The following is an 11,730-nucleotide window of genomic DNA, read 5'->3' as shown; positions in this document are numbered from 1 at the left end:
ACTTCAAGTAGAGTTGAAGTTTTAACAAACTGCTGCATTGTTATTTGGGCGTTGTGACCAGTGTGTTATTTTGGGTGGAATGATGTCATGAGGACTTGAACAGACACTAAATGCACTTTGCTCTCACCATAGTGTTTCCATGGCAACTGTTCTGTTGCACTTCCTGTTCATCAGACATGATCAGAGCTGGGAGTCATGGTAACAGCTTCTTACTGCGCCCCCCCCCCCCCTTTTTCCTGGTCCAACCTCTTCTCTCTCTGAAACTAAGCACAACCCAACAACACACAACAATGCATTCCAGGTTCTTATGACTGTTACTCCCACACCAGCTTTCCTCCACCACACTACCCTGCCTCCACCACCCTGCCTCCCCCACACTGCCCTGCCTCCACTAACCTGCCTCCCCCACACTACCCTGCCTCCACTAACCTGCCTCCCCAACATTAACCTGCCTCCCCACACTACCCTGCCTCCCCCACTCCCTCACCCTCCCCTTGTGTCTCCCCCTCCCCGTGTGACCCTCTCCTCCCCACCCTTGTGTTTCACCAACCCTCCTCTCCCTCTCCTCCTCCTCCCCCTCTTCCTCCCCCCCCTCCTCCTGTCTCACCAGAACATGTTCCTTCAAGCTGAAGGAAGGTGAACCAGGAAGTGAAAACACAGTTTTACCGTTGAATTATTATAAGCTTCCTAAACACAAGCCTGGACTGTGTGACCAGTGTCTACTCATCTGCACCTGTGCTTTCACTAGCACCAGTGAGTCATGTCTACCAGGAATAAAAACATCCCACAGAGACAGAGAGTATGTTTGGTCTTTTTTACCAGTTTTATTTCCTCCTGCGTCGTGACAGTACTTCCTGTAGGATGGTCTGGAAGAACCCAGAAGAGGAGGGGCCTCAGAGAGTGGCCATCTTGGTTTCACACACAGGATCTCATAGTCATCTCAACATATTTACAAGGGTTACATTTTTTGACTTCACATAAAGTACATAGCAGTGATTAAAATAACAATGTTTGTTATTGTGTAACATTGCTCAATTGTGTGACATCACTTAACCTTGAAAAAAGGGGAATTAAGTTGTGTTTTAATGTGTGTGAGTGCATGTGTGTGACGATGTTGAGTGTGTGTGACTGAGTGTGTATGATAGTGTGTGTGTATTAGTGCGTGTGTGTGTATCAGTGTGTGTGTGTGTATCAGTGTGTGTGTGTGTGTGTTAGTCAGCAGCCTTGTGGCTCCGGAGCTGTTGCAGCAGTGTGTCCCTCTCCAGCTCCAGACTGGAGATATGCTGGTTCTTCTCACTCACCTCCTGGCAACAGACCACAGAGCCCTACTCCATGAACAACTATAATAATTAATTCATTAAACAGATGCTTTCATCCTCAGCGACATACAGGTGGCGATTTGAACCTGGAATCTTCCTGGAGTCTACAGTGAAATGCTCTACAAAATAATATGTATATATGGAATCATGTGTAAAAGAATGCTGCTGCTCAAACCACGGATGGGTTAGGGTTAGGGATGGTCTTCTCACCTGACTAATACCTCCATAAACTCCTCTAATAGCCTCTTTGACATAAAAGAACCCCTGCATGTGCACTGTGCTGACCTGTCCCAGTACTGTGAGGCTCCAGCGGAGGGCGCCGTCTGTGGAGGTGAGTGGCGGGGCGGGCGGGGCGGTGGAGACATTGGGCTCACTCATCAGGCTTCCCAGGGAGCCGTTCACCCGCTGCATGCAGGACCTCTGTAGACAGGAAGTCAAACCCTGGGAACAGGAAGTGACACGTATCTTCAGCGGCAAATGTTAATGGAGATCTGCTTCCTGTCCGGATCCAGTCTCTGTCTCTGTCTTTGTCACCCCCACCCCCCACCTTAATATCCTGGTCAGCCAGACCGGATGTCCTTGTCCTGGTCTCCACCAGAGCGTGGTTCCTTGGCCTGGTCTCCACCAGAGCATGGTTCCTTGGCCTGGTCTGCAGGAGAGTGTGGTACCAGCACTGGGCCTGCTCCAGAACCTCAAGACCCGCCCACAGACAGTCCTTCTCTCTCTCCAGCTCTCTCATGTGCTTCACCTGCAGGACCAGTTACCTGTTACTACATCTTATCATTATCAAGTTACCTGTTACTACATCTTATCATTATCAAGTTATGATTATGCACTTATATTGTGGCAGGGGGAGGGTGTGGGGGAGAGGACATGAGGAGGGGGGAGGACATGGGGGAGGACATGGGGGAGGACAGAGGGGAGGACAGAGGGGAGGACAGGGGGGAGAGGACATGATGAGGGGGGAGGACATGGGGGAGGACAGGGGGGAGAGGACACGATGAGGGGGGAGGACAGGGGGGAGGACAGGGGGGAGGACAGGGGGGAGGACAGGGGGGAGGACAGGGGGGAGAGGACATGATGAGGGGGGAGGACAGGGGGGAGGACAGGGGGGAGGACAGGGGGGAGGACAGGGGGGAGGACAGGGGGGAGGACAGGGGGGAGGACAGGGTCTATCTTTAGGTCTGCCGGGGGACTGTGAGGAGCAGTATAGGACATGTGGGAATGTGTCACTCTGCAGTTACACACTCAGACGAACCAAACACACACACAACCCCCCACACACAAACTAAAGACATCAGAATCACATGGACACACAGACTACACACGTACACACACAGACTACACACGTACACACGGACACACAGACTACACACGGACACACACATGTACACACACAGACTACACACGTACACACAGACTACACACGGACACACAGACTACACATGTACACACACAGACTACACACGGACACACAGACTACACACGGACACACACAGACTACACACGCCTCGTCTTCCAGCGTTCTAGTAACGGCCTGTTCTGGCCTCTCTAAAATTCAGATTTATTATTTCAACATTATTATCATGTAAACATGTGTAACAGAAACTTCAATTTATTCTAATCACAAGTTTGAGTTGAGTTTGACAAATTGTGTTTGTTTGCGTGTGTATTAAACCAGACTCTAGGACCCTCCCCCTCTACGCCTATAGGCTTAGGGTTAGTCAGATTACCTGTAGACCAGGCAGAACACAACACCAACCTGACTACCTGTAGTCTACCAGGCATGGCGCAACAACATCTCATCTACAGTACAACAATAACATCTCATCTACAGTACAACAACAACATCTCATCTACAGTACAACAATAACATCTCATCTACAGTACAACAACAACATCTCATCTACAGTACAACAATAACATCTCATCTACAGTACAACAATAACATCTCATCTACAGTACAACAACAACATCTCATCTACAGTACAACAACAACATCTCATCTACAGTACAACAATAACATCTCATCTACAGTACAACAAAACATCTCATCTACAGTACAACAATAACATCTCATCTACAGTACAACAATAACATCTCATCTACAGTACAACAATAACATCTCATCTACAGTGTAACAATAACAATTGTACATCCACACCAACACACCCTGTGCATCCACCACAGGGTGACTAACAACACTACAACATGTCTGAATGGCTACACATCCTGTACATCCTTACAGTAACACACACCAACCCAAACACAGCATTCACACGTACACACACACATATACAGTCCCAGGTCTCACCAAGAGATAGAAGCACAGTTGTGTGTGTGGTGAGTGTGTGTGTAGTGTTCTGGGTGAGTGTGTGTGTGTGTGAATGGTGTGTGTGTGTGAATGGTGTGTGGTGTTCTCACCCAGAGGAAGAGATGCAGAGCGTGGAAGCTGCTCTTCAGGGGTAGGATCACCACTGTGTAGGACGAAGGACATGCCATGGGACACACACGGCACAGCACACACCCGTGTCACACCACTCAGAAAAGAAGAATGACAGAGAGGAGAGAGAGAGAAACAGAGAGGAGGAGAAAGAGGGCGAGAGGGAGGAGAAAGAGAGAAGGAGAGAAATAAAGATGGCAGAGCAGGGCCCCTCAGCAAAGTAATGGAACATTCCAGTTGTCATCATTATGATAGAGGGCTGGTCACAGGAGAGAGAGAGAGAGAGAGAGAGAGAGAGAGAGAGAGAGAGAGAGAGAGAGAGAGAGAGAGAGAGAGAGAGAGAGAGAGAGAGAGAGAGAGAGAGAGATCGCCTGCTAGTAGGTGGCTCGTGTTGTTTGCTTGTGTCAGGATTAGGGCTGTGCCCCAGCATGTGGAGGAATGTCACAGTGCCTCCAGGACAGTCCTGCACCCTCCCTCCCTGCCTCTACCCTCCCTGCCTCCACCCACTCTCCCTTCCTGCCTTTAGCCTGCCTCCCTTCAACTGAGGAGAGGAATATCTGGTTGAACAGCTCATGTACAGCTTCCAGATGTACAGCTTTGTAACTGTAAGTACAGTTACAAAGTATTTGTACTTGGTTACTTCCCATCTCTGCAAAATTCTGTTTATATCCAGATTTCCAAACATATTCCACCACCAGGAACTCATGTTCCACCACCAGGAACTTAGGCCAGTGTCCCCCATGATTGAATATATCAAGGTTGTAATAATGTCACCACAATGCCAATTGAATGCCTTGAATGAGCTAAAAGGTAATGGCAGCTAACTGCAGAACTATTATCAACCTTGATAGATTAAATCTAGATTGGTTCTGTACTTCTGGACATACAGGAAGTACTGGAGGGTATACAGGTAGTACTGGTGGAAATACAGGAAGTAGTGGTGGGTATACAGGAAGTACTGTTGGACATACAGGAAGTACTGGTGGGTATACAGGAAGTACTGGTGGGTATACAGGAAGTACTGGTGGACATACAGGAAGTACTGGTGGGTATACAGGAAGTGCTGGTGGACATACAGGAAGTGCTGGTGGACATACAGGAAGTGCTGGTGGACATACAGGAAGTACTGGTGGACATAGAGGAAGTACTGGTGGGTATACAGGAAATGCCTGCATGCCATGTAGACTACTGCTGAATTGGCCAAACTTTCTGTCTCTGACAGGAAGTTTGGTGACCTACAGAGGTTGAAACTTGTTTCATGTCAAACTGAAGCATGGTTGTTGTCATCACACGGAGATGAGGGAGCTCTCTAGTGGTCTGTTCATACCACACACACTTACACACACACTCTTTCTCACACACTCACACACACCTGGACCAGGGAGGGTGAGGGCCAGGGAGGGAAGATGGTGTGTAAACAGTACTAGACAGCTTGCTTTGCCTGCTTATGATGATTGTTGAAACATGATCTGGGCAAAACTGAGAACACAGATTAGTAGACAGGTCAGCAGGGATCAGAGTCCAGGACTGCCGGCCTGGGGGGCACAGCCTGGGGGGCACAGGCCTGGGGGGCACAGGCCTGGGGGGCACAGCCTATGCTGCAGGGGGCACCGGCCATGCTGCAAGGGGCAAGGCTGGGCACAGGGACCTGGGTTGAGGGTGTCAGAGTGGACAGGACCTGTCCCACCTCCCTTCACAGACTAAAAGTGGAGAAGTCGTAGACTAGCCATGCTAGGATCATCCTGATCAATGAGATTCTGGTGACCGCAGCACCACTAGTATTTCAAACCTTGAAAGATGACAAGGCTGGGTCCAGCTGGTTCCAGCTGCGTTGACACCGGGCAGGAGCTGTGTCTCCAACAAACACCCACAGGTGACTGCTGAGAGTCTGGGCGTGACATGCTCACCAAACACTGACTCACTGCCTGCAGGTATCTGGGATCTTTTAACAGCTGCTCATGTGTTAACATGATGATGTTTTCTTCATGTGCTTGTTTTGTGTATATGTGCTGCTGAAGCTGTGTTGAGCTCTCAGGGCCACAGCATGAGTTCAGTTCTCAGCAGGCAGAGGGAACAAGCACCAACAGATGGAAATAAAATGATTGCAAGTAATTTTCTGACTTTTAATTAATGGATCATTGATTTCATTTAAACTACAATTTCATTAGAACAGAAATAGTGTCCTTCTACGTGCAGAAATGTCTTCCTTGGTAGTTTACAGAAGTCACAGAGAGTTGAGTTCCTCTGTTCCTCATATTCTGATCATTCACACCCTTTGGCAGGAAAGGGATTGGCTTTTTACTTTGTATAACTCTGGACAACTATCATCTCAGTATGCCTGCGCGAATGCGGATTTGCGAATGACGACTTGAGAGCCCTGTTTACATCCGTTCTCTAACTTGGTCAGAATGTCCAGAACAAACTCCTTCGTGTAAAGCAACTTTCCGCCCTGTTGGTTGCGCTGGGAACTCCACGTGGCGCCAGTCCAGTCACCTTAATGACAAATTATCAAATTTGCGGGAGAAAGGTAAAATGGAAGTGGCGAAAGATTCCAGCTCAAGTTGCATGTCACATAACTCTGGGCTGCTGGCGCGGTGCCAGGGGAGGGGAAATGGCCCTCTGCCAGGGGCGCTGACCTATTTCCAGCAGAGAACAACTTGCTCTGACCTACTTCTTTCAGAGTAGAGTAATTTCTGTAGAGCACAGCAGTGCAACAAGTTGCCAGCACTTATTGTAGCAGATTTCCAATACAAAATTACTTTTAAGAAGGTTTTTGGGTAAAATGAGGTAAGAAATATGTTTAAATTAATGATTTGCTTAACAAGACACTTTATTTCAAACTAAATTTATGTTCTCAGTTTTATCTGATGTTTGAACGCACTTCGCAACGCAAAACTGAGTAGGCACGCGTCTCCTGGGTGGGTGTGACAGTCAGAAAATAGCGATACTGCTGATCAATCTGGTTGATGTCTTGGCGGGAGGCCAGTCGGTATTGTTGTGGTAGATATCACGTGATCAAATCAAATCAAATGTATTTGTATAGCCCTTTTTACACGCAAGCATGTCACAGTCTCTGACAGTGATCGAGTCTTCAGCCCTGATTCTCGCTGCCTTGTGGATCCATAATAAACCGGCAGCCAACCAGTTACCACACAGACTGGAGCACAACAGTGGGGTTGTAGATCGTCCGGAGATACGAACGATATTTGTGCAATACAGTAAACGGTGTTTTAGCGTCGTTAAGGGTAAGACTTACTTGCTCAGGCATACACATATGCTGTCTTTACATGGTGAATTTATGTTGTTGTTTAACTAAACTTCGTCATTTGTTATGTTGGGGATTGTTCTCCCCATTCTTTTTTTATTCTTTTTTTTTGCGAGATTTGTGTTTCGGCCTACTCTGTCTTCTGTAAATGTAGGTTATATGTCTACATCCCGGTATTGTTTAATAGGATAGGCTATGGGCTTTTACACTGGTAAAGGTTGTTGGGGTTATTTTCGTTATTTCTAGTCTCACTTAAACCGTCCAGAATTATGTTTGTTATTGTCGAATATCTTGACCTACATCTCAGAGCAAGTGAGTGCGTCACAATACCCAGGATCAGAGAAATAGAACTACAATAGAAGGACACGGCTCGGTGTTCTCTGGTTTTTGGTCTGGCAACAAAACTTTAGAGTTTAAAACTTTTTGGCGTGTTTGATCTGTATCTGATGACGTCATGCTGATCATCGGAACCGCACCCACTTTAGTTTTTGTTTTTACGCAAACAACTTTGAGGAGAATAGTTTACCTAAAGATATTTGGCTTGAAGAGATACCACTCAAATGTATTGAAATCTGTTACCATATGTATCTTATGTAATGCAGTTCTATAGCCGTGTGCTGGTCTAATCTGGGGGTTTCTTCACCTCTTAAAGATGCCCTATCCATGCAGTATCTAGAATTTAAATCAGTCGATGAGTGGCGCAGATCAGACTGGACCTCGCATGATGTCATTCGGCTTGTTATTAGACAGATAATTATGATTGTTATCACTAGTGCACAGTGCCCGTGATGCAGTCGGTGATAAGTCAGTGAAACACACAAATACACTATAGATTGTAGGGCATAGTGCCCGTGATCATATTGGTGGCACACACACCCAGATTACTGGAATTATAGATAGGGAACAGTGCCTGTGATGATGTCGGTGACACATACAGATTTATGAAATTATAGATAGTGCAGTGCCCGTGATGCAGCTGGTGATGACAGTTCTTCTCAGTGGTTTTTGTACCTATATTTCTCAGATCACAATTGAAATTGTCATCTCTGAAGTAGCTTACTTGTTCAACGTCCACATCTATTCTAGTCAAATTGCCAATGCTGTGGAAGCCTACATTTACATTTATTCATTTAGCATTATTGATTTCTGGCATTATTAGAGATATGTCAACTGAAGCATACTAAAAACGGAAGCATTCTAAAACAGATCACAGACTGTGCTGCACGCGTGTCCATAGTCTGTTCCAATCATTACTGACATAGGGTTAGGCCTACAGTCATTTTTTAACAATGCCGCTTGCTTTAATCCTAACCCTTATCAGTCTCCTGAGGGGTTTCATGAGGGTGAAGTTAACAGTGGCTTGGCCTCCCACTGTGTTTCTGTTAGTTCAGTTACATGCTGTTGAGATTGATCTTGATAAGCGGAGTTGCCCAGTGGCGTGTGTTGGGGGAGCGGCCTCACCCTGCTCGCTGAGGTTCCTGTATTTGCTGTCTTATAGCGGGAAACACTGTTGGTCTGGTGGGTAAAGCTGTATCTTAAGGAGGCAAACTGACAGAAGTGATTAGAGGGTTGGTGCCAGCATCTGCATTACAGGGTCAGGAGGCTGGACAGAGCTTATGTGCGTTTGTGTATGGTCCATAAAACCATGGTTTCACATCACCTGTTGAACCCCCAGACTCACAGCCTCTCCTCCCATTTCTCCTCCAGTGACATCGCCATGGCTACACCTTCATCCTCGTGCCCCCCCCGGGTAGGAGTTGGGAAGCTGCGTCTGGGTCCGGTGGTGCGGAGGAACCTGTTCGGCCCAGTTGACCACCTGCAGCTGCAGCAGGACTTCCACAGGCTGCTCAGCGTCAGCCTGGAACTGGCCAATCAACGCTGGAGCTACGATTTCCATAGTGACCAGCCACGGGCGGGGGCCGACGTGGAGTGGGAGGAGCTTAGCTGCCAGGACGTCCCAGCCTTCTACCGCAGCTGCCTGGTGAAGAGAGGGGGTGGGGCTAGAAGAGAGGGCGTGGCCAAGGGAGGAGAGGGTGGAGCCAATGGAGGAGAGGGCAGGGCCATGGCTGCTGTGGGCGGGGCCAGGAGGATGACGGACAGGCTGGCCAGAGAGGAGTCTCCAGCCTCGACCAGCTCGGGGGAGGAGTACCTGGAGGTGACCACCAGGCGGAGCTACAGGCTGCAGAGGCCAGAGAGGAGAATGGCCGGGCTGAAGAAACGGCACCAGGCGGCCATTACAGGTGGGCCAGGAGAGGGGGTGGTGCCAGGGTGTGGGCGGGGCTATACTATATGAATATGCTGTAACTGTTGGGTGTCCTTCAACAGCCCACACAGTCATTGACACACAAACACAAAACTCACTCTCATACAGCATGTTTAACCTACATGGCAGCTTTCACCTAAGGCTCTAAGAAATGCTGTAAATCTGTGTTCTCTCCTCCCTCTCTTTCCTCCCCAGACTTCTTCTCTGTAAAGAAGAGGAAGTTCCTATATCCCAAGCGTCCGGCCAGCCAGTAACAGTGTTTCCTGCAGCGCCCCCTGGTGGAGACACCAGCTCAGAAAGAATTCTCACATGCAGATAAAGCAACTGACTGTCCTGACAGCTGAAGAAATTATATATATACGTTTATATTGAGTTTATATTGTTTTTGTATACGATTAATTACACTGTGAAATACTTGTAATGCACTGTAATCTGGACTCTCTGTCATGTCTCTGTGTTAGCCTGCTCCAGACTGGAGCCACGTCTGAGCGCTGCCCTTCCCGGTCAGGCTGGGGTCAGCCATTAGGGTCCCCGGGGGTTAGTCTGGGTCAAAGGTCATACAGGGTAGAGGTGACCTGGCTCAGGCTATCTAATAAATGTCATGTTGACACGGCAACACCAGAACACACAGCTAGTTTAGAAGAGAAGGATTTATTACATCTGAAACAAACCCAGCCCCATCTCATGTACACACACCCCCCACAATGTACTGTAATATCATATATTCATGGACCAGAATATGTATCTACATATGTAAGCTTTATATTATAAAGCTTCCTGGGTCCCAGAGAAAAGCTCCTCATATTGCTGCTGTACAGGATGTGTAGATGTGTGAGTGGAAGCTGGCCAGGCAGCAGGTGTATCTGGCCTTGTCTGTGTGTGTGGCTTTGCTCGCTCTAACTTTCATCAATGTAGCATCTTGTCTTTGTGTTTAGCACAGGTTAGAAACACACTTCTAATCTTCTGGAAGGGAATGTAACTTCAGTGTGAGGGTTGAGTTTATGTACGTTTATAATTTATGTATATAAAGTGTTTAAGGATTCTGCACATTGTAAATGGTCTTCAGTGGCAGCGAAGGCAGCTGACCAGAGCTGTGGCGTGGATCCCAGACACACCAGGCAGAACACCAGGCAGAACACCAGGCAGAACACCAGACAGAACACCAGACAGAACACCAGGCAGAACACCAGGCAGAACACCAGGAAGAACACCAGGCAGAACAGAACATGCCCGCATGAAACCCTGGTCATCATCAGCATCTGGCCACACCACGCTAATGGAGCGTCTATTACCACTCTAATGGAGAGTCTATTTTTACAGTTTGGAAGACAAGCCATTTCTTTAATTCTCTACCTCATCAAGCAATTCACAAGAATAAAAGAATATAGCATCATTATAAATGAAAACAAATGTAAAATACAGAGAAAGAAATCGAACCAACATGTTTTTTTACACTGACATGAACAGTTGGAATTTCACTGCAGGTTTACACTATCAACTCAAATATTATTTTATACATTTTATTTTGCATTCCTTAATGGAGTATTGTGTATTTGTTTCTCTGTGTGTGTTTATGTCTTTGCGAATGACTTTTTGTGTGTTCAGAACAAACTTTCAAAAATATATTAACTTACTTTTGAATTGTATCTTATCGTGTTTAAGGAAATCATTACAAATGTCCATTTGGTTAAACTGCACTACAGTAGAATATAATTATTTCAAACGATGGTATTGGGCGAGGGTCACGTGTGGGCAGTTCCTCAGTGAGCCCAGCCTACCCTAATTGGTTGAAGCCCAAACTGATGGTTAGTGACATTTGGTTGCAACTGAACATGGCCTTGTAGCATCAGGGAGCTGTTGCCATGGTGTTGTTGTCATGGTGACGCCATCAGTCTGGGCCCTCCACGCTTTTCTCTCACAGTGTTCAGATCCTCTTATGCATGGACATCATGTATACGCTTTGTAATAATACATAATAATGGTTATGCTACATTGATATCCCTCTGGTATGATTGTACAGGGAACTATGCCAATTCTTTGTTTTTTTTTTGAAAAACGTTTGTAGATTCAAACTATCACTAGTGTTAGATGCACTGACAAGCTTTTTGGAAGAAAAATAAATTCCCTACAGTGTTTCAATACATTTTCATTGTTAATAAATTATAATGATGATGAACAGTGATGATGAACAGTACTGCAGATTTGGGATTTTGTTTATGTGTGTAATATTTATCAGAATTCATTTTCTGCATACATCTAATTTAAATAGTATTAGAAAAACTTGGTAGCACTATTAGGTTTATTGGGTCAAGCCTTTGTCAAGGTGTTAAAACCCCTGCTGCTTGTTGCTGCTTGCTGCTGCATGAGCAAAGTACTGAGTTCAAAGAGTACCAACTATCTTGTCTAGATCAAACCATCATCACAGGATAGCAGCTAACAT

General features: G+C 46.6%; 2 protein-coding genes across 4 annotated transcripts; one reads left to right on the top strand and one right to left on the bottom strand.

Moving 5' to 3' along the window:
- Window positions 1-809: 809 nt before the first annotated feature.
- On the bottom strand, window positions 810-3,973 carry sapcd1 (suppressor APC domain containing 1). Of its 2 annotated transcripts, XM_062483152.1 has the most exons (5): window positions 3,744-3,973; window positions 1,964-2,067; window positions 1,867-1,933; window positions 1,605-1,760; window positions 810-1,304 (listed from the first exon to the last, which is right to left on the bottom strand). In XM_062483152.1, the coding sequence occupies exons 1-5, from the start codon at window positions 3,819-3,821 to the stop codon at window positions 1,212-1,214; spliced, it is 498 nt and encodes a 165-aa protein (XP_062339136.1). In that variant the 5' UTR covers window positions 3,822-3,973; the 3' UTR covers window positions 810-1,211. The 2 variants fall into 2 exon arrangements, with proteins under 2 accessions (XP_062339136.1, XP_062339135.1); XM_062483151.1 differs by having other exon boundaries at window positions 1,867-2,067; window positions 3,744-3,972.
- Window positions 3,974-6,432: 2,459 nt separating this feature from the next.
- Window positions 6,433-11,454, top strand: cdkn1d (cyclin-dependent kinase inhibitor 1D). Of its 2 annotated transcripts, none has more exons than XM_062482825.1 (3): window positions 6,433-6,549; window positions 8,735-9,267; window positions 9,486-11,454. In XM_062482825.1, exons 1-3 carry the CDS (start codon window positions 6,545-6,547, stop codon window positions 9,542-9,544), a joined length of 597 nt encoding a protein of 198 aa, XP_062338809.1. In that variant the 5' UTR covers window positions 6,433-6,544; the 3' UTR covers window positions 9,545-11,454. The 2 variants fall into 2 exon arrangements, with proteins under 2 accessions (XP_062338809.1, XP_062338810.1); XM_062482826.1 differs by lacking the exon at window positions 6,433-6,549 and adding an exon at window positions 6,854-7,007.
- The last annotated feature ends 276 nt before the right edge of the window (window positions 11,455-11,730 follow it).

This window comes from Osmerus eperlanus, chromosome 17 (assembly GCF_963692335.1).
Source record: "Osmerus eperlanus chromosome 17, fOsmEpe2.1, whole genome shotgun sequence".
NCBI lineage: Eukaryota > Metazoa > Chordata > Actinopteri > Osmeriformes > Osmeridae > Osmerus > Osmerus eperlanus.
The sequence above is the reverse complement of the archived record's forward strand: the minus strand, read 5'-3'. Positions and strand labels throughout refer to the sequence as shown.

What these genes read in the sequence shown, in the direction of transcription:
- sapcd1 (XM_062483151.1), bottom strand. Translation starts at nt 3,821, where the DNA reads ATGGCATGTCCTTCGTCCTACACAGTGGTGATCCTACCCCTGAAGAGC. An exon ending in TGGCTGACCAGGATATTAAG is followed by an intron (nt 1,761 to 1,866) that starts GTGGGGGGTGGG and finishes TCCTGTTCCCAG; the next exon opens with GGTTTGACTTCCTGTCTACA. An exon ending in GCCTCACAGTACTGGGACAG is followed by an intron (nt 1,305 to 1,604) that starts GTCAGCACAGTG and finishes GTCTGTTGCCAG; the next exon opens with GAGGTGAGTGAGAAGAACCA.
- cdkn1d (XM_062482825.1), top strand. An exon ending in GCACCAGGCGGCCATTACAG is followed by an intron (nt 9,268 to 9,485) that starts GTGGGCCAGGAG and finishes TTTCCTCCCCAG; the next exon opens with ACTTCTTCTCTGTAAAGAAG.